Here is a 23043-nt window from a genome sequence, read left to right as displayed (position 1 = left end):
ACTGGGTTGCTGATGGTAACTTGCAAAAGCTGTCGTTTGTTCCTCTTGTAAAGGGAAGGAGCAGCGGGCAGTAGGGTCTGAAGGGCCCAGCACATTATCCTGTCTGTTTGTCCTTACACACTGTTAACTAGAGGTGATCCACTTGGCCCTGTAGATTCCACACTTGCTTCAGCCGGAGTCGTGTGAGCAGTAAGCTGCCAAATTGTGTGATTCTCGTTAAAAATGGAAACATCCTCGCTAAAGAACCTAAGCCCTTTCTTGATAGTATTGAGTATCTTAGTTAGGAGCGCTTCTGATTCAGTAATTAATGTCTCTGGTTTACATATCAAAGTTCTCTGTGATGATTAAATCACCTGTGATAATTAAACTCACAGAGGCCGGTGGCTTAGGTTTCTTTGTATCTATAAAAACTTTGGGGGCTGGAGAGATGGCTCAGAGGTTAAGAGCATTGCCTGCTCTTCCAAAGATCCTGAGTTCAATTCCCAGCAACCACATGGTGGCTCACAACCATCTGTAATGAGGTCTGGTGCCCTCTTCTGGCCTGCAAGCATACACAGAGAAAGAATATTGTATACATAATAAATAATAATAATAAAAAAAAAACTTTGGACAGATTTTTAGCCAAAGATTCAGAAGTAGAATTAAATCAGCTTTGTGCTGGTTTAAGTTGCAAAGGACTAGAGAAGTCTGGTTTATACATTTGTATGCTGTGGGCGTTGGAAAGGAGACGGAACCTTTTCAGACAATGAATTTAGCTGTCCGCTTTGGAGGAGCTGGAGCTTCCTTCACCTCAGTGAGCATGTAGTTTTCTGTACCAGATGTCAGCTTTTCCTGAGTAGCACTGGGCAGCGTAGGATTGCTTTGCCCCTTTTCATAAAGCCGAGAGGTGGCCAAGTATGTGTTTTGTAGCGAGGGAACAATAGGGAAATGGCAAGAACTGTGACCAGTGTTCTCAGAGTGGACTTTAGCAAGGGTCAAATAGACAAATGAGGAGGAGCAGGAGATGTGGTCAGAGAGGGAGACTGCTCAGACCTTATAAAGAACTTATGATATACATGAAATAACATGTACATATATACATATACATACATACGAAATACATATATACATAAAATACATACATACATGAAATCAACTTTAGAAGTTACATGCTGGGTCAGTGTGGCATGTTAGTGGCCTTGCGTGAGTTGATCTTTGAGGGAGGTAACAAGTGCTGCTTCCTGAGGCTTCTTCCTACATTTCCTCTTGAGCTCATAAATGAAGAGGTGCTTTGTGGGATGGCGACTGAGCTCACAGCATCCCACCTACTGACCTGTGACCAGTGGGAAAGCTCAGCACACAGTGAGCTCACGGCATCCCACCTACAGACCTGTGACCAGTGAGAAGGCTCGGCACACACAGGGTTTATGTGGAAGCTTCCGCAGTCATTCCATTACTCCATTAGACAGAAAGAAGACAGGTGCGGGGGGGGGGGGCATGCCTGTAATTTCATCACTCTGGAGGCCATATTGGAGAATTATGAGTTCAAGGCCAGTGTGGGCGCAACAGCTACATAGCAAGACCGCGTCTCAACCAAAATGACAAAATAGAAAATGCTTGGTCTCCATGTGTGGGAGAAAATCAATCCTCCTTTCTGTTTTTCAGAGCTCCAAGCCTTACATGAAATGGTCCAGCAGAAAGTGGTCACTTTGTTAAGCGACCCTGAAAATATCGTGAAACAGACATTAATGGAGAACGGGATCACACGTCTGTGCGTCTTCTTCGGGCGTCAGAAAGCCAATGACGTGCTGTTGTCCCACATGATCACTTTCCTGAACGATAAGAATGACTGGCACCTGCGTGGCGCCTTCTTTGACAGTATAGTCGGTATGTTGGTTGTTGGTGCTCATCCTTACGATTATAAATTACCCTCTCGATCTTTCCGTTGGTTTGGAAGATAGGTAATGATATGATCAAGTTCTATTTAATGTAACTGATCAAGGAGCAGTTTAATTACTTGCATTGTAGTGACGGTCATTAGGCACAGTGGCCTGAGAAGGTGATAAAGTACGCAGAGGTGACTGAGGGCGTTCAGACCTCGGTGTGATCCCACTGCTATATGGGGCAGGCACAAAAGCTACTCTGTTAGGGCAGAGGCTGCACTCACGTGATTCCTGGCATCTGCTCGGCCGGGATAGTAGCTGATTGTTTGCTTTATGGTTTCCATGGTTGTCAAATTTTCTGCAGCAGACATATTGTAATTTTCTTTTGAGAAGTTGGTTTTTTTTTTTAAGTTAAATGTATTTTGTTTGTTTTGTTGGGGATGGGGTGCATGTACCATGATGTGTATGTGGAGATCAAGGGGTAGGTAACAGGGAGCTGGTCTTCTTTTTCTACTAGGTGGGACTTGGGGATTGAACTCAGGTCTTCAGGTCTGACATTAGGTACTGTATATAATAGTACAAATTAGGATAATTTGTTTTACATTTTAAAAAAAAATCTAAGTATTTCCTAACATTTCTAATTGAGCTTTGAAACTATACTCCAATAGATTCTTAATATTTTTATTCCAATAAATAATTTTACCAAAATTCATTTGAACTTTTAATTGAATATTTTGAATATTTAGCTTTTGTATTTGTTTTTGGTTTTTGTATTTTGAGAAAGTCTTACTATGTAGCCCAGGCTGGCCTGGAATTCTGTATGCTTTGCTTCCACCTCCCAGGTGCTGAAATCACCCATTAGTTTTCATTTTGAATCATATTACACAGGGAATCTTACATGCTTATGTAAGTGACTAGCGTGATTACGTATATGGGTATGATCATGTGCTGTCTCGTGGACTTTGTTCTGAGACACGATGCTAGCCATTGTCACTGTCACTCAGGTGAGTGAAGTCTACAACTTCACTATGTCATAGTATGGATTAGTGGCCACCAACTGCCAGTATGTGACCTACTTAGATCTTGTTAGTCTTTGTAGCTAGAAGTATACATTTTTTTAAAAATTATTTTTATTTTATGTTATTGATGTCTTGCCTGCATGAATGTCTGTATGAGGGTGTCAGGTCCCCTATAACTGGAGCCACAGATAGTTGTGAGCTGCCATATGTGAACTGGGAATTGAACCCAGGTCCTCTGGAAAAGCAGCCATGCTCTTAACCACTGAGCCATCTCTCCAGCCCTAGAAGTATAAAATTTGTCATAAAGTTTGGGTTCTGCTTGGGTGCACAGAGAGATTTTTATAGTTAGCTTGCTGCTGCTGTGATAAAGACCATGTCCAGCCGACACCCCGTCGCTGAGGGAAGTCAGGGTGGGAATGCAGGGCAGGAAACTAGAGGTGAGTACTGAAGCAGAGGCCACGGAGGAATGCTGCTTACTGAACCACCTGTCCAGGGTGGCACTGCCCACAGTGGCTAGGCATTCCCACAGAAACTATTAATCAAGAAGATGACTTATACACTTACCTATTGGCCAGTCTGAAGGAGGCTGTTCATCATTAAGGGTCCCTTTTCCCTGGTGACCTTACCTTTTGTTATTTTGAAAAACAAAACAAAACAAAAAATTAACGGGCATGGTCCTGCTGCACAGACATGTTCATACATACATATATACACATTTTAGTTTATTTCAATTACTGAGTTAAGGAATATGAACATAGCTTTCATAGGAAGCATTCTAGTTACTATTCAATCAACAAAGTATTCTTTTTATAAACAAAGAATATGAACATGTTTTTAAAGTTGTTGACATTTTATGTTAATTTTTACTCCATCAACTTTAGATGATTACATCCAACACACTCCCGGCCAAGAGTGGTCTTTACTTGTTAAAGCAACAGGTTTTCATGTATGCTTTTTGCTTGCTAGTCAAGCTACAAAACCTTTTTCTGATGTTTCTATGTTTGTTTTTTACATTATCTTTTATTATTTTGGTTCTTTGTCTTGCATGAATTTACATTTATGCTTGTGGGTATTTTTATGGGCATTAACTCTCATTTTTAAGGCAAATCCTTTTCTCTGTTTTAATTTGATTTTTTTAAATGTATTTAAAAAATAATTGTCAAGTTTTGTTTTTTTGAAGTAAGGTCTCACTGTGTAGTTTAGATTGGCCTTAACTTATCCTGAAGCCCAATACAGAATCTGGGATGATGGTCATGTGTGCGCCACCACACACGGCTCAGGATACTGATGATCATGTGTGCGCCACCACACATGGCTCAGGGTGATGATGGTCATGTGTGCGCCACCACACACGGCTCAGGATACTGATGGTCATGTGTGCGCCACCACACACGGCTCAGGATACTGATGATCATGTGTGCGCCACCACACACGGCTCAGGATACTGATGATCATGTGTGCGCCACCACACATGGCTCAGGGTGATGATGGTCATGTGTGCGCCACCACACACGGCTCAGGATACTGATGGTCATGTGTGCGCCACCACACACGGCCCAGGATACTGATGGTCATGTGTGCGCCACCACACACGGCCCAGGATACTGATGGTCATGTGTGCGCCACCACACACGGCTCAGGGTGATGATGGTCATGTGTGCGCCACCACACACGGCTCAGGGTGATGATGGTCATGTGTGCGCCACCACACACGGCTCAGGGTGATGATGGTCATGTGTGCGCCACCACACACGGCTCAGGGTGAAGCCTCAGCCGACTTGCAGTCACACCTGACTTCCTTGTTCACACCGTGCTACTCTGTCTTAGTGTGCTCACCCAGGCTTTAGACATCTACTTTATTATTATTGCCCTTTTATTTTAAATTATTATTTGTAGTAGAAGGAGATTCTAGCCTCTCCTGTCTGCACATTTGCACCCTTCCTTTGCTTAGGTGAATTCCTAATCATTTCACCGCCACAGCAAACATTTACTTTCTGTTCTATAATTAACACTGAAGTGTTTTCATAGACTTACTGTAAGGATCGGGATAACATTGACATTAGAACAAGTGTCAGACAGTCACTCCGGTTTGCTCCCTCCCTGCTGCAAGTGCGGCTGCTGCAGCAGAGGCTGCTTTTGTCTCACAGGGACTAGAGTCATCGAGCATTGTAATGTATTCATGTTTGGATGTGACCTGTTACTCACTCTGGAGTTCTAGATTTGCTTTCCTTGTCTTCAGTATTCTGCTTTCTTCCCAGGGTTATTTGTTGCTTACAGTCTATCCCACTTCCTCCTTGTGTTATTGTTGAAATTGACTGCAGGGTGTGGGTGTGCGCGCATGTGTGTGTACATGTCTGTGTGGGTCATTTCATGTGTTTCTGCATGTCGTATGTATACGTGTTCTTGAATCATTTCACATGTGGTTTTGTGTGCACACTAGTATACGTGTGCGTGTGTGGCAGCTCAGGTCAGGTTCAGTTGTCTCCTGTGTTTCCTCCCCCCTACTGCTCTGGGATGAGGTCCCTGAAGCTGGAGCCCTTCCAGTCCTCCAAGCTGCTCAGGAGTGAGCTGCATGGCTTCCTTGCAGTGCGGGTTGTGGACTGGAGAGACAAGCCTGGGTCCTTTACCAGCTGAGCCGCCTCTCTCGCCCCACATGGCCCTGAAGTACTTTGTGTCAAACTGGACCGGAGGTCGAGGCAGGTTTTCCTCCTTGAATCCCTAGGGCTAAGTCTGCTGTTTTGTAGATTCTCCCTCCCCCTCCTATTTATCACCTCCTGTTTATTTTGCCTGAGTTCTGTTTTCAGGAAACTTCTGAGTAAGAACTGTCTAGGAGGTAAACTGCTATAGTCCTTGCATGTCTTAAAGTGACTTAACTTTGTTTTATTATTATTATTATTGACAGTTTGGGGAGACCTGTATTTTCTCTTTTGTAAGTTCTGGTGTCCCCAAATTTCTGGACGATTGTCTTGATTGGGGTTTTTTTGTTTATTGTGCTGGGAAGGAAGTGCGATTCTGATTAGTGTCTTACTGTGTCTGTTATATAACACATTGCTCAGTGGTGGCATGTGTTTCCAGGTGTTGTGTTTATTGTAACATGCTGCCTGGTGGTGGTGTGTGTTTCCAGGTGCTGTGTTCACTGTACCACGCTGCCTGGTGGTGATGTGTGTTTCCAGGTGCTGTGTTCACTGTACCACACTGCCTGGTGGTGGCGTGCATTTTCCAGGCACTGTGTTCACTGTACCACGCTGCCTGGTGGTGGCGTGTGTTTCCAGGTGCTGTGTTCACTGTACCACACTGCCTGGTGGTGGCGTGTGTTTCCAGGTGCTGTGTTCACTGTACCACGCTGCCTGGTGGTGGCGTGTGTTTCCAGGTGCTGTGTTCACTGTACCACGCTGCCTGGTGGTGATGTGTGTTTCCAGGTGCTGTGTTCACTGTACCACGCTGCCTGGTGGTGGCGTGCATTTTCCAGGCACTGTGTTCACTGTACCACGCTGCCTGGTGGTGGCGTGTGTTTCCAGGTGCTGTGTTCACTGTACCACACTGCCTGGTGGTGGCGTGTGTTTCCAGGTGCTGTGTTCACTGTACCACACTGCCTGGTGGTGGCGTGCATTTTCCAGGCACTGTGTTCACTGTACCACGCTGCCTGGTGGTGGCGTGCATTTTCCAGGCACTGTGTTCACTGTATCACACTGCCTGGTGGTGGCGTGTGTTTCCAGGTGTGTTCACTGTACCACGCTGCCTGGTGGTGGCGTGTGTTTCCAGGTGCTGTGTTCACTGTACCACACTGCCTGGTGGTGGCGTGTGTTTCCAGGTGTGTTCACTGTACCACGCTGCCTGGTGGTGGCGTGTGTTTCCAGGTGCTGTGTTCACTGTACCACACTGCCTGGTGGTGGCGTGTGTTTCCAGGTGCTGTGTTCACTGTATCACACTGCCTGGTGGTGGCGTGTGTTTCCAGGTGCTGTGTTCACTGTATCACACTGCCTGGTGGTGGCGTGTGTTTCCAGGTGTTGTGTTCACTGTACCACGCTGCCTGGTGGTGGCGTGTGTTTCCAGGTGTGTTCACTGTACCACGCTGCCTGGTGGTGGCGTGTGTTTCCAGGTGCTGTGTTCACTGTACCACACTGCCTGGTGGTGGCGTGTGTTTCCAGGTGTTGTGTTCACTGTACCACGCTGCCTGGTGGTGGCGTGTGTTTCCAGGTGCTGTGTTCACTGTATCACACTGCCTGGTGGTGGCGTGTGTTTCCAGGTGTGTTCACTGTACCACGCTGCCTGGTGGTGGCGTGTGTTTCCAGGTGTTGTGTTCACTGTACCACGCTGCCTGGTGGTGGCGTGCGTTTCCAGGGGTTGAGTGACAGTAACACTGCCTTCCCTTTCAGGTGTTGCTGCCTATGTTGGGTGGCAGAGCTCCTCCATCCTCAAACCCCTGCTCCAGCAAGGCCTCAGTGATGCTGAGGAGTTTGTCATTGTGAAAGCTCTCAATGCCCTGACCTGCATGTGCCAGTTGGGGCTGCTGCAGAAACCCCACGTCTATGAATTCGCCAGTGATATTGGTAAGTTTCTGGTTTTGAGACTTAGGATGGGAAATTTGAATGTGGGAATAATTTCATATAATTTTATTCTGATAGAGTAGGAATACATAGAAAAGGAAACATAATATTTGTCTTTTGGAGTCTGTTACCTCACTCATGATTATTATTTTTTTTCCTGGCTCCATCCATTTACCTGAATCCTTTATATTTTCATTCTTCTTAACAGCTGAATGATACTCCAATATTTGTCTTTTGGAGTCTGTTACCTCACTCATGATTATTATTTTTTTTCCTGGCTCCGTCCATTTACCTGAATCCTTTATATTTTCATTCTTCTTAACAGCTGAATGATACTCCACTGTGTAAATGTACATTTCATTATCCAGTCTTAAGTTAAGAGAACCTACGCAGTTTCCAGTTTCTGGCTCATACAAATAGAGTAGCAATGACCATGGATGAACAGGTGTCTCTGTAGTAGGAATTTCTTTATTTCTCAGCTGCTTGTGTTTCATCTTTTGAGAACCCTGTTTAGTTCTGTTCCCGCTCTTAATTGGGGTTTTTGTTTTCTTGGTGTCTGGTATTTTAGTTTTTTTTTAAAATATTTAAATATATTCTAGATGCCCTCTATCACAGGAGTTAACTGGTGATGATATTTTCCGACACTATGCCTGCAGTGTGTCTGTTCTTCAAGATACACAGGCTTTCAGTATTGTCATGTCTTTGCATTTTTTTTTCTTTTTTGTTTCTTCAGCTTCTTTGTCCTTTGATTGTAAAGCTAAACCCATCTTTATTTGAACTAAGTACTCAATAGGGACGCATTAGTATTCTGTTACTGGTTCTGATGGTTTTGTAATCCTCTATACTGTTCTTACTCTTGTCATCTTGCTTTGTGATTTGATAATTTTTTAAAGTGCTATGATTCTTTAAAGCCACACAAATTTAATTTTCACCTGCACAAAACTCCTACACAGCCGGGCGGTGGTGGCACACTCCTTTAATCCCAGCACTCAGGAGGAAGAGGCAGGCGGATCTCTGAGTTCGAGGCCAGCCTGGTCTGCAAGAGCTAGTTCCAGGACAGGAACCAAAAGCTACGGAGAAACCCTGTCTCGAAAATTTAAAAAAAAAAAGAAACCAAACAAACAAAAACCCAAAACCCCTACACATTTATTTTCCCTCCTGTATTTTATGTTGTTGATACAATGTGTACTTTATATGTTGTGTATCTAATTATTAGCACTAAAGTTCCAGGCTGGCCTTGAACTCTTGACTCTTGCCTTGGTTTCAGTTCTCCCAGTGTGAGCATGCCAGGCATGAGCCCCCCACACTGACTTAGCATAGCAATTCTGATGTGAGAACGGTTGATTATCATGATTTCCTTGGAGGTGTTTTTAAGAACTGTTATTCCTAGTTAGATAATTCTCAGTCTTCTGCTTTCCTTGTGCTTGTCACCAGAGAACTGGAGCATAGTCAAGAGAAAAGATTGGATGCTGTATTTTCTGAGAAATTCTTTCAGCTCAGGCTTAAGGATTTGATGTACTTTGTTGGCTAATGACTGCTATGATCATGCAGTGTGTCAGTGAGCCATGGGGTCCTAGTAAACCCTGCACTGTTTCTAATCACTGCTTTGATCCTGCAGTGTGTCAGTGAGCCAGAGTTCTAGTAAACTCTGAACTGTGTTTCTTTTTTTTTAAATTTATTTATTTATTAAGGATTTCTGCCTCCTCCCCGCCACCGCCTCCCATTTCCCTCCTCCTCCCCCGATCAAGTCACCCTCCCTCATCTGCTCGAAGAGCAATCAGGGTTCCCTGACCTGTGGGAAGCCCAAGGACCGCCCACCTCTATCCAGGTCTCCTAAGGTGAGCATCCAAACTGCCTAGGCTCCCCCAAAGCCAGTACGTGCAGTAGGATCAAAAACCCACTGCGATTGTTCTTGAGTTCCCATTTTTCCTCATTGTCCGCTATGTTCAGCTAGTCCAAATTTATCCCATGCTTTTTCAGACCCAGGCCAGCTGGCCTTGGTGAGTTCCCGATAGAACATCCCCATTGTCTCAGTGTGTGGGTGCACCCCTCGCGGTCCTGAGTTCCTTGCTCATGCTTCGTCTCCTTCTGCTCCTGATTTGGACCTTGAGATTTCTGTCCGGTGCTCCAATGTGGGTCTCTGTCTCTTTTCATCGCCTGATGAAGGTTAATATTCAGGAGGATGCCTATGTGTTTGTCTTTGGATTCACCTTCTTATTTAGCTTCTCTAGGAACATGAATTATAAGCTCAATGTCCTTTATTTATGGCTAGAAACCAAATATGAGTGAGTACATCCCATGTTCCTCTTTTTGGGTCTGGCTTACCTCACTCAGGATAGTGTTTTCTATTTCCTGCTGCGATCCTGCAGTGTGTCAGTGAGTCACAGGGTCCTAGTAAACCCTGCACTGTGTTTCTTGTCTTCCATCTATGGGCTGTGTGGGTGGCTCTGCTTTGGGCTGTGCATCTCCTTTGTCTTAGAGCATGATTCATCCATCTCATTGTGGGGCCATGGCTGTCGTATTTGAGGCTGTCCCAGCTGTTCTCATAGGGTGACCAAAGCACAGGAGAGCAAGCCGAGCCGTGCAGCATGCTCCCCTTTGCTAACATCCATAGACTAAGGGGCTGCTGGAGGTATGCCTATGTACAACAAGTGCACAGGAAACATACATATGGGAAGTTTGGGGTCAGTAATCTTGCGCAGCACCCAGCCCCTGCCATGCCATTGCGGCTCTGTGCTTTCTAGAGGTTCTAGGTGCTTTGCCAGTTCCTGCTGTTCTGGATTGTTGGGGTTGAACTCTGGGGCTTTGTGCATGTTAGATGTAGCACCCTAATTTCCTTCTTTACATCAAAGGGAAGAGCCCCAGTTCTTCCTTGTCACATGGATCGGGGCTGTGCATGGATTGTGAAATAACAAAAACGTTCATGAGTAATGAGAAGACCATGTGAGAACTTTGAGGAGAGATTTTATTTTACTTTGTGTGGGTGTCTGTGTGTGCGCTCCAGCACATGCATGTGTGCATATGTGCACATGCTATTGGATGCCTGTGGAGGTCAGAGGACAACTCTGTGGAGTTGGTTCTCTCCTTTCACTTTACCTGGGTCCCAGGGCTCTGACTCAGGTGTTAGGGTTGGGGACCCTGAAGAGGGGACTTTGAGCGTGTTTTTTTCTGTTTTCACGTAAGCATCACTAGTACATGATGACGGGTTACATCATCGCTCCCTTGGACTTCTTTTTTTTTTTTTTTTTTTTTTTCGAGACAGGGTTTCTCTGTAGTTTTGGAGCCTGTCCTGGCACTAGTAGACTAGGCTGGCCTCGAACTTACAGAGATTCACCTGCCTCTGCCTCCCGAGTGCTGGGATTAAAGGCGTGCGCCACCACCGTCCGGCTCCCTTGGGCTTCTGGTAAACAACTCTGAGTATATCTTTGCATACTTAGAGCTCATGCAACTGTCATGTTTTAGAAGTTTGAATTTGACTCTAAATCGTGTTATTGTGACTTTGATTAGTTGAATAAATGTTAAAAAGAAGGAAGGCATTCTCGCTTCCTGTGTTAATCTTACAGTTTGAACGCTGAAAAATGGACTCAATGTGTGCTACTTTTCTACTCTGTGACTCCCCACGACATGCAAACTTATGAGTTATGTGTAGATTTGAGCAAACCCCGCATTAAAAAGGATGTCAGAGGGGTCAGATTGTTTTCTCAATGCTATGACATGGAGAAGAAACACCCCCACCCCATGTCTCTGCCTCTTGTGTGGCAGCTGCCGTCTTGAACCCGTGGGGTAAAGTGGATCACTTCCTGGGTGGTGTTGGGATTTTTTTATGTCTCTGTCCAGTAGATTTTAATTCAGCACTACAAATGAGTGTGTGCTAACACATTTTCAACTCTGAAAAATAGAAATTTAGAAGTTTTACAAAGGTTAGTTTTATGGTATGGCTGGTAAGTATGATAAGGGAGTGTTATAACTTCATTTTATTGAGTTTCTATTTCAGGCCAATATGTGTAAGAACTTTTAGGTAACATTCAGCCTTGATGTTTTTATCAGATTGTTATAATGTAAGGATTTGAATGATCTTAAAATTTAAAGTTTTGCTTTGTGAATCTGGTTTGATCTGGTATCTTTCTTTCTTCCCCTTTTAGCTCCGTTCCTGTGCCACCCTAATCTGTGGATACGCTATGGAGCAGTGGGATTCATCACAGTGGTAGCTCATCAAATCAGTACTGCTGATGTCTACTGCAAGTTGATGCCTTATCTTGACCCATACATTACCCAGCCAGTAATACAGGTAGACATGTTCCCGCTTGTGACCCGTCCTTTCCAATTTTGCCTCTAGAGTCCTTTATATCAGAAGAGTCCCTAAGTTGATCTGGAACATTCTCATACACCTTTCAAGCTAGTACTGTTGATAAACGACCTCCCTTGTAGGAGGGACACTACCAGGAGTCTGTTATGTCACATGTAGTCACGTGTAGTGTGGCATACAGAAGTTCAGGCTCCGTTTTCTTTGTGTATCGTATAATGTAGCTGCTCTTTGTTTATTTATTTATTTTTAAAGTTTTATAATTTTTTAAGATTTTATGTGTGTGGATATATTACATGAATGTTTGTTGTGTATTGTATACCATATGTGTGCCTGGTGTGCAGGGAGGTCAGAAGAAGGTACTGGATCCCTAGAAACGGAGTTATAGCCAGTTGTGAAGTTCCATGTGTGTGCTGGGAATGGAACCCTGGTCCTCTGGAAGACATCCAATGCTCTTAGCCCTAAGACGTCACTCTAGCCCTTGACTACGTGCTCTAGTTTTAGTTTATTCTTTGTGTTATCATTGATTTATATTTTCAAAGCCAGGATCAAAAATTGAGGGACTAATTATTCATGTTTCATGAGTCTTACCCTTCTTCATTTTAAATTGTAAACTTTTTTTAAAGTTCTAATTTTGCGTTTATGTGTGTGTCCCAGCATGAGTTTGTACACGTGAATGCAGTGCTCTGGGGGGGGGGGGGCTTGGATCCCCTGGGGCTAGAGTTACTGCGACTTTGAGCCTCCCAGCTCAGGTCCTCAGAAGAATAGTCAGCACTGCTGACTGTCTCTCCAGGCCTTGTTTCTTCCTTTGATTAGACAAAGGTAGCCCAAGTTTCAGCTGCAGTAGTTAATTCTGTTCGAAGAATGTTCTTTAGATCTGGGTGTGGAGGTGCTCGCTTACAGTGTCAGTTCCCAAGAGACCAAGGCGAGAGGAGGGTTGTGAGTTCAGGGCCAGCCTGGGCTAATTACATAGTAAGACCCTGTCTCACAAAGCCACTGCTGGGATATAGCTCAGTGTTGGAGCATTTGCCTGTCTGTGCAAGGACCTGGCTTCTGTCTCCCACCACTGGGAAGAAAAGGAAGAGTTGTTCTTTTGCTCACTGATGGTAATATCCGTCCTTAAGTGTTCCTAGCCTACTAAGAGGAAGAAGTCTTGATCTCTGGAGAGAATGTTTTGAAGGCTTTGGGTTTGTTGGGGAAATGTGGAAACCGAAAGGAAGGCCCTGTGCAGTGGTTACTCAGGTCTCGGCCAGCGCCCGTGTCTTAGGCTTGTGAACCGTGGGTGGCTTGTAGACCTGGGAAGTACTCTGACCTCCGGGTCAGGAATGACTTGCTCTGACTCCCTGAAACCTTCGTCTTTGGGTATTTACTCTTAGTCTTTGGTGGGGTGGACACTTAGGCCTTTAAAGTTGGCTAGTGTCCTGTTTGTCTCCTAGGAGAAAAAGAAACAAACATTATTTTCTCAGATAATAAATACTTTGGTTAACTTTACACAGATTGTTCTATGTACTGTAGTTTTAACTAGCTGTTTTTGCTTTTTTACTATAGATTGAGAGGAAGCTTGTTCTGCTCAGTGTTCTGAAAGAGCCCGTGAGCCGCTCTATATTTGATTATGCTCTGAGGTCTAAAGACATCACCAGCTTGTTCAGACATCTGCACATGCGTCAGAAGAAGCGGAATGGCTCTCTTCTCGACTGCCCTCCTCCCGAGGACCCCGCCATAGCTCAACTTCTGAAGAAACTGCTCTCGCAGGTGTGCGCCTTCCTCAGGCCTTTCCTGTGAATGGGTCTCATGACAGTGCTGAAGCACCTATTTAGATGTTAAGATGTTTTTGATTAGGGCATGTCATGACAAATGAAAGTAAATCTGTCAATATCGTGTGTGTGTGTGTGTGTGTGTGCGCGTGTGTGTGTGCGTGCGTGTGCGCGTGCTCTATGGTATCTACGCAAAGGCAATAGGATTCATCTAAAACACTGCGCTAGGCTAAATAAGGAGTCTAGGGAGACCTATAAACTTCCTTTTGTGATTTCTGGGAAAACAGGAAGAGCCTTGGGTTTAAGTCCTATTTGTAGTTCAGTTCTATACTTTGCCGAAATATAATGAAGTTCAGCTAGAAGAGGTATTTCAGAATGCAGGTGTGACACAGTCCCTCTCGTCTCAGTCCAGACGCTGCTTCTTACTGTGTGCAAAGAGCTGCATCAGCTCAGCTCCACGGTGGCTTCAGTTGCAGAAGCCAGTGGTTCACTGTTGTGTTTAAGTCTGAATTTGAATCAATTAACAAATTACGTAAAAGCTAAAAAATTTTTAGTAAAAACCCTCTTTATCTGGCATTAGTAGGGCCTTTTTGAAATACTAAATTAGATTCATTTTTCTGTTTTATATGGAATGTATGGGACCTAGAATCAGAATTGGAATAAAGCTGCTTCTAAATGAAGTCTCTAATTGCTGGTACTCCGTGGACATAGAGCATATACTAGGGACAACCACCATTAGCTCTGTAGAATGTTTTCATAGAGAGAATGCTTACCAGCCGTGTCTCACCTGGAAAATAATGCACTGTTTTCGAGATCGTCTTTTAAGACAGGGTCTCACTCTAACCCTGGCTGGCTTGACCTCACGTGCACAGAAAGGGCCAAGCATAACCAAGACAGCACATTTCTTTATGAATTTCCAAAATCAGCTTGTCACTTCATAAAATGAAATCACTGTTGGTGTTTGTTGATACTGCCGTGAGCCTGGAAGAAAGAACTGAAGTCCAGCAGTGTTACCTCTGCTGGTCACTAGGGCGTGGTGTGTATTCCATCATACAGTCATCTTTACTCAGTGATGTCTTCGGGGTTATGCTGCAGAGCTTTGTCCCTCGTTTATTGTGGATATTCTGGGTGTTTGTTTATAATTAGGTGGTTTTGTTTGGTTTGAGTCAGTATGTCTTTGTACCCTAGGCTGGATTGAATTTATAGTCTTTGGGCCTCAGCCTCCCAAGTGCTGGGATTGCAGGGGTGGACCCCATGACTAGCGTGGACATTTGATTTGTAAATTGTATCTATTTAAATACATTTTTCATTTACACGTATGTGCTTCTGTCTGTTGTAAGTGTATACCATGTGTGTGCAAGTGCCTGTGAGGGCCCAAAGAGGGCACTGGGTTCCCTGAAGTTAGAACCAGTTGTGCGCCATCAGCCATAGGTGTTGGGTTCTCTGGGAGAGCAGCAAATGTTCTTCACCACCAAGCCATCTCTCCAGTCCTGTGTTTGCTTTTAAAAAATACAATTCTATATTAAATCTCATATCTTATGTGGATAATTTTCATATGGACATTATAAAACTTCCTAACGGGCTAGAGAGATGGCTGAGCAAGTTAAGACTGTTGTTCCTGTAGAAGATTCTAATTCAGTTCCCAGCTCCCACGTGGTAACTCAGTATCTATAACTCCAGTTCCAAGAGATGTCCTCTTCTGACTTCCAGACACTCAGGCTTGTATGTGGTAGCATGAATAATTAAAACCCAGAGACAGATATTGGGGGTCAACCTGCAAACCAGAAAAGCAAAGCAGCCAAGCCACTAGAGAAGTCTGGGCGACCAAGGCTGGGCAATCATATGCTAAGCAGCCTAAGCGGACAAAGCCTTTTCTCTCCTCTCATTTTATATTCCCTCTAGTGCTGGGATTAAAGGTGCGAGCCACCACCACCTGGATTTGTTTCTGCAGTGATCTTGTGTAGCCCAGGATGGCCTTGAACTCATAGAGATTTACCTGCCTCTGTCTCCCAAATCCCAGGATTAAAGGTGTGTGCCACCACTGCCTGACCTCTCTAGTGGCTTAGCTTTGCTCTTCTGATCTTTAGGCAAGCTTTATTTATTAAAACATAATAAAATATCACTATGCACTCACACACAGATGCAGGCAAAACACTCATAAAATAAACTAAAAAATACTTTTTAAAAACTTGATAAAACATTTTAGTTCTAATAATTTGCTTGTGTGTTTCTTTTGATGTTTTGTAATTCCCTTTGAATACTGTGTGAAATAGTTGTTGAATAACAGGTGTCTCACTCATTTTTATCTCATAATGAGCATCTGTTTTCCTTGTCCTACTGAAGTTAGAGAACCTGCAATACAGTGTTGTCAACAGAGGTGTAAAAAGAGTCTGATGGAGAAGATGGCCATGGATGTAAAGATAAAGGTAGTCTGTGGAGAAGGTGGCCATAGCCGAGTGCTCTAGAGGAGCCATAGGGATCGCTTCCTCTTTGCTTTCTTGCTTCACTTTGTCGTTTTTTCAGTTTGAATTGGAAGTTGAACCTTCATTTATTAGTCATCCTGTGACCTGTTGTTTCTGCTTTTGAAATTAACCCAAAATACATGGTTGAATTTGGTTTTAGGGGATGACGGAAGAAGAGGAAGATAAGCTTCTGGCACTGAAGGACTTCATGATGAAATCAAACAGAGCGAAAGCGAATGCAGTGGACCAGAGCCATCTGCACGACAGCAGCCAGAAAGGTGTGATCGACCTGGCAGCCTTAGGCATCACTGGGAGACAAGTTGATCTTGTTAAAACGAAACAAGAACCAGACGAGAAACGGGGTTAGTACATCCATGTGCTCATCTTGTTAGTTATATTGTAGGCTGGTATTAGTTAATAAGGAGTAAATACACCTCCAGCCCCCACACCGCCACCCCCGTTTCCCAGATAGAGAACTTTGAAGTGCAGTGACTAGGTACTTATTAAGTAGACGTGGGAGAGGAAGAGTCTGGCAGTGGAGTCACAGCTCTGTCAAAAGAAGGTCAGTTTCCAGAACTCTCCCCCTGGAAGACCTTGCTTGATTCATGAAGGCATGATTCAAGCTCGGTTTTCTAACCCTTTAACTTGATAACTCAAAGCCAGCCTGTATAAAATCAGATACAAGTTTCTGTAGTATTAGTAGGCAATACCCGATGAATTTGAAACAAACAGTGGAATTAAAAAGAGTAGAGGCCAAAGAATCCTTAGCCTCTACTGAGCACTAGATATTTGGGGCTCTCGTCTCCTGTGACACTGACGTCGGTTCTGTGAGGCTCGTGAGGTCTTGTGCATAGCCTTTCTGCAGCATTAGTTCACTGTCAAGTATGTGCCTTTGAAATTCCCCGTGTCTATATCATATTTTAGGGCAGCAAATGAATTACATTGAAGTAAGCTTTGGGATAAGTGTTTGCACTTAATTGCTAATGGTTTACACGCATTATATATAAAGTACCCATACAGATCAATAAGAAAAATGCAAGCCCTCCAGAGGAAAAAAGTGAAAGATTTAAGCAAATAATTGGTAGAACAGAATACATATAAATGAAATGTAAATAATTAAATAAATGCAAATTAACGATCCATTTTCCACCTGGATCAATACAGATGGACAGTTCTTAGTGCTAGCAAAATTGGAGGTGAATAAATATTTCTATATGCTGAGATCATAAGTTGAACATACTCGCATCTGCACACGTGCATACAAGGACATAGAGCTTAAGAAAAATGTCCCACAGGAACACACAGGAAGTAAGGTCCATTGTCTTCTCTTGTAAACAGACAATCAAGTCACAGTGGTTTTACCTTTCAGACTAACTATTCCACATGTATTTCATAGCTAGAAAACATGTAAAACAAGACTCCAATGTAAATGAAGAATGGAAAAGCATGTTCGGCTCCCTGGAACCACCGAATATACCGCAGGCCCTGCCTAAAACCAGTGATCACGAGGTGGTTCAGACTGGGAAGCCGCCTCGCTCTGAGTCCTCTGCTGCTCTTGGTGTCCCTTTGTCAACCTCTCCGCAGGTACTGTCATGTAGGCGGTGGTCACCTCATGTCTAGTTCTGTGTGTTGAAAGGCTGTGTGCGGTAGAACAGCCAAGATGGTTCCTCAGATTGCTTCAGTTGTATAGCCAAGAGGAACCCGTTCCTTAAGCATGGAGAAGGCCACCCATTTGAAATATGTGCCAATAAAGCAAACTGAAATGGGGTTAAAGACTGAGCTGAGATCATAATTAGGCTACAGAGAACATTTTAAAACTTTTAAATCTTTTTATTCTTCCTTTAATGTAACGAAACCCAAAAATATTTCGGGGGTGGATTTCCAGATTGTCTGTGCACGTTAAATATTACGATGGCCGTGATGTATTTGGAGTGAGTCTGTGACTGCCCCAACCAGTATGGTTTTATGTGAAGAAACCAGCTCAGACCAGGTGAAATGTCACTTGCTCTTTTCACCTTAGTTACTAGTGTTTTGTTAAGGAACAGAATCTGGTGTGATGTATCGATGCACCATGGGAACACTTTTCTCTTAACCGTACCTTGCTGAGACACAGATCTATACTGTTTTCAGGTCTCAGAAGTAGCACACGCCCCCAGTAAGAAGCCAGTGATCCAGGTTTTAAGTAGCACAGTCCTGCCGTCCACTTACCAGATCCGGATCACGACTTGCAAGACCGAGCTCCAGCAGCTCATACAGCAGAAGCGGGAACAATGCAATGCGGAGCGCATCGCCAAGCAGATGATGGAGAACGCCGAGTGGGAGAGCAAACCGCCTCCACCTGGTGAGAGTCGTGTTCCTGCACCCTGGCCTTGAGCCCAAGATTGGGGTCTAATGTAGGAACTGAGCCAAATGAAGCACCCCTAATCCAAAAGGGTTTAGGAGCTTTAGCATTTCTGATGACAAGCTATGGTTAGGCAGGCACATGAAAGCTTCTGACACCTGAAACACTTCTGCTCTCGAGAGCCTTGGAAAGGGCCCCTCAGCCTGCACCGGGCAACACCTACGATAATAGAGGAGTGAGAACCACTCAGACAAGAAGCAATAGGTGAGAAACCTGAGTCAGAGTGTGGACTTGGGATCTTCCTTCAGCTTTGAGCCACTTGCTGCGTCGCATCCAGGCCAGTCACTTATTAGCCTGTCTGCGCTTCCTTCTTCCTGGCTGTTGCCAGGTGTGGTGTGTTGTCTTGGTATCAAGCCTCTCCCCACTTCCATGTTGCCTCTTCAAGAACATCAGGTTTCTAGGGGTAAACCCCTGCTGTGACTCTACCCTCTGATTAGTTATTACTAAAGAAAGGTAGGCCATTCTGAAAATATGGAGACTGTGGAACAGACAGAATAGCTTAGAGTGCCAGCATTTGCTAATTACCAACATTAAGAATCTGGCAAAATGATCTAAAGAGACAGCTCAGCAGTTAAAAACACTGGCTGCTCTTGCAGAGGACCTGGCCTTGATTCCCAGCGCCCACATGGTAGCTTCCAATCAACTATAACTTGAGTTCCAGAGGATCTGGCTCACTGTTCTGGCCTCCTTGGGCACCAGGCATGTTTTTGGTACACAGACATGCAGCTGAGGCACCCATGCACATAAAAAAAAGCAACAGAAAAACTCCACAAAACTTCTAAAGAATTTAGTAAAAAATGCTCCTGTATTCTGAGAGGTTTGACTCGAAAGGGGAGGTCGTTGGCATTAGAGTGTGGTCTACTTGTGTGGCAGCCTGCTTTGTGCAATGGCGGCTGCTCTCTGAGTCTGTGTTTGTAGATTTAAAAAAAAAAAATTAATGAAGGCTGGGCGCTGGTGGCACACGCCTTTAATCCCAGCAGTTGAGAGGCAGGTGGATCTCTGTGAACCCAGCCTGGTCTATAAGAGGACAGGCGTCAAAGCTACAGAGAAACCCCGTCTCAAAAAACAACAACAACAACAAAAAAAAAAAAGGAAAGAAAGAAAGAAAAAATAAAACGAATGAATTTCAATATTTCAACTGTAATAGAAGCTTACTTTAAAACTAAGAAGAAATGCATAATATGTTTATATGTTTCGACTTTGAAAAGCTCACAGAAATTCCTGTGAGCTTTGATTAGTCTCAGGAAGTATTCATGGAGAACACTTGAAGATTTAGAAAATATTGAAGTGCCAAGCAGAGTCTAGTCAGGTGATTTTATCAAAATAAATACCTGGAATCTTCAAGCTGTTTCTATGATGTAAGCTAATGCCACTTACCAGATCTGCTTAAGAACATAAAAAGGTGACAATACACAGTCTTGTTTATGATCCTCTCTCTTTGTAGGTAGCATTTTATACATAAATGGAGTTACACATTTTATGCAGTAACCACAGGAACGTGCAGTGACTGCTAAATTCTTATTTTTTTTCTTCTTTCCACACTCAAGAGGTTGTAAAATATTCATTCTACCCTGCAGATCTTGTAGACTCCCTGGTCCCTCAGAGTGAGTGTATCCTTAGCCATTGTTTTCCCACTTGGGTAACTTAGCAGTCCGGGGGAACTACGCTTTCAGCGTTGAGTAAGTCACATTTGTGGGGAATCTTGGTTTCGCTTTTACTTTTTGGGAAGAAAAAAAGTCATTCAAAAGTGACATTGCTGCCACTCGGGCACAGTGTTGACATCCATTGTAGGTCTGATTTTCAGTAAAACTTTTTGGTTTATTTTTAAATTAAGTAATATTAAATGCATATGATGTTATATTTAATTTAAGTTTTGTATAAAGTTAAGAGACAGTTATATGCAGGGACCTATGCTGGGTGCTGAGGTCATTTGAGATAATGATTTTTGGTCTCAGAATTTGTAAATTTGGGGAAATTAATTATTTGGAAAAGAATATGCATAATAAAATACAGAAAATTCTAGACACCATTTAAAAAGTACTTGGAAATCCAATCCATGTAGAGTCTAAGGCTGTAATTTCTAATTCTGGTGTGTTTATACCACAGAAGAAGTGATTGCAGGCAAAGAAGGAAGTAAAAGTCTGGGTATTTTGCTTCTTTTGTTCATTTTGTTTCGTTTTTATACAGGTTTAAGTAGCCCTAGGTCTTTTGGAGCTTGCTATGAAGACCAGGCTTGAACTCATTTTTTCAGCCTCCCAAGTGCTGGCACTAATGGCCTGTGCCACTGTACCCAACTGACATCTGGGTGGTCATGTGACCTGGGCAGTGTTGGGCCCACACATTATTTATGTGCATACCCACCCCCTTGATCAGTCATATGTCCCGAGTCACAGTGAGAGGATGAAAGCTCACTGAACCTCACCAATAGTCGGGGTCACCCTAGTGTCCCAAGCTGGGGTTTTGATGAAGGCGTAAATCACAAACAATCCCACACCAGTTTGGAATTATGATTAATAGGGTGGTATTTATTTAAAGGGGAAAAACCTTACAGATCACCATCCCAGACAACAGCCCTCTGCTCAATCAGGAAGGAGTCTAGTCGCCGGAAGTGGAGCAGGAAGCAAAGAGAGAGCAAGGAGGGAAGTGGCCGCTCTTTTAAAGAGAGAGACCATGCCCCAATGGCCTGGTATCTCAGCAGCTATTGGCTGGAGGAGTGGAAGGACCTCCCGCAACACCTCCCCCTTTTGTTTAAGTAAGAGAGTTCTAAACCTACTACGAAATTATATACAATAAGTACAAAATCCTATTCTAACTAGCTTAGTTAGGTCTTGTATAATAAATAACTTGGCCAAGTCATGAGAGAAAAGTAACTACATTTATATAGTCTTCAACCCCGTCGAAGATCTGAGAAGGAAAATAATGTTACCTGGGTAATTAGGAAGTTCAGTAAAACAACTTCCAAAACATGCAACAAATCACAGAGACAACTAGCTACCTAGGCAATCACCCAAAGTCACATTAGCAGCGTTGAAGCAACCAACTTTGGCCAAGGCCTAATATAACTGACATACCATTTTCAAAGGCAAGCAACTTTTCAAAACTGTCTTACCATATCTTGGCAGGATATGACAGTCCTGTTTTATCCATTGATGCATGCTCTGTGTCTCTGTCAGTGGTTGAGGTATGGGCAAAAAGAAAGGCTCCAGGTGGAGTGTCTTTGGTGCTCAACATTCTCTCGGGAATAGATCAGTGCTGCCAGGAGCAATTGTGTCTCACCATCACGAAACTCTGAGTTAAATTAAAGGCCATTTTCTACAGCTCTTTGAAGAGGTTGAAGATTTTCTATCTATACTGAGTATAATCTTTATGTATCCAAAGAACCTGAATAGTCTAATTATAGATGACAAACTTAGATGACTATTGATCTATATAATTCTCAATATCTATCTAACTTAAAGACTAAGACAATAAACAACTGTGTAACAAATGAGGATAATGACCTCCAAATATAAACAATGTACAAATATACATTGCAATATGGTAAATATATATCAATACACAAACAATATATAAGTATCTTAATCAGAGGTAGAAATGTACACTGCAATATGGTAAATATATACAATATATATATCAATACAATATATGTCAATACATAAAAAATGTCTTAAACAGGTAGAAACATGCATGCATACAATAGTCAATATAATTTAACTTTATATCAATATACAAGAATTGATACCAATGTATTTGTCTAAAAACAGTAACTCACAATTATAAATTTATTATCCCATCATCCAATTATCCCTTGTTTTTTTTCAAAAGATCCCTGAGCTTATAAAATTCCTCCCCCAACCTCCCAACCCTCAACCGTATACTAATTATAATCAACCCCTAAATGATGTCCCTAAATCCAAGGGCAAACTTTCCTGGGAGAGGGGATGTCATCCTCTAGAATTACTTCCAGCTGTCATGGGGGCGACGTTCTTTCTGGGGGATTCAGTGAAAGTAAAATGGTGGTTAAATTTCAAGATCAATGTCTTTTAAAATTGCAAATAGTCTCTGAGTATTTTGTGCAGGTCTGGCCAGAATGTTGTATAAGATGTGCACCATTTCAGCTAACCAAGTTAGGATCGTCTTCTGCAGCTGGTACCCAAAACGGGTCTTGTAGTAGCGCTATCAGTATCATGACGTCATATCAACCAGGTGGAGTTGTTGTTATGGGGCCCCATCTTCTTCCTGGAAACTTCAAATGTCACTTCAGGAAAAACTCATTGTTCATTGTGAAAAACTTAAACATTAATCATATATATATATATATATATATATATATATATATATATATATATATATAATGAAAGTCATAGATATATTCAATGAAAAGTATAATAGATATGAAGAAAAGCAAAGATGTTTTCTAAACTCATATTTCTTTCTGGTCCCATATCATGGCTCTTGACATGAGATAGAAACTCCAGAAACTCTGGGTTTTTCTCTTACCAACAGGCTTGGAATTGGAGAGGGACTGAGCCAGAGTCCAACTTCAAAACCAGCTCTATATATTTATAAATAAATGCACCTTAATACATATTTAAATATAAGAGTAGAATAATTTTACTTACGAGACCTGTTTGATTTTCTTGCCAATTCTTATTGGGTTGTAAATAGTTTCCATCTGTCAGTATTCAAACATCC

General features: G+C 43.0%; 1 protein-coding gene across 1 annotated transcript in view; it reads left to right on the top strand.

Moving 5' to 3' along the window:
* Positions 1–23043, top strand: part of Pik3r4 (phosphoinositide-3-kinase regulatory subunit 4) — a 61814-nt gene that overhangs the window by 13416 nt on the left and 25355 nt on the right. The window contains exons 6-12 of the mRNA XM_075964791.1: positions 1645–1866; positions 7258–7431; positions 11571–11716; positions 13280–13483; positions 16108–16309; positions 17344–17531; positions 18078–18288. Coding sequence (XP_075820906.1) covers positions 1645–1866; positions 7258–7431; positions 11571–11716; positions 13280–13483; positions 16108–16309; positions 17344–17531; positions 18078–18288 — 1347 coding nt within the window. The remainder of the gene's footprint in view (positions 1–1644; positions 1867–7257; positions 7432–11570; positions 11717–13279; positions 13484–16107; positions 16310–17343; positions 17532–18077; positions 18289–23043) is intronic.

The sequence above is a fragment of the Microtus pennsylvanicus genome, chromosome 3 (genome assembly GCF_037038515.1).
Source record: "Microtus pennsylvanicus isolate mMicPen1 chromosome 3, mMicPen1.hap1, whole genome shotgun sequence".
NCBI lineage: Eukaryota > Metazoa > Chordata > Mammalia > Rodentia > Cricetidae > Microtus > Microtus pennsylvanicus.
This window is presented reverse-complemented; position numbering and strand designations above follow the sequence as displayed.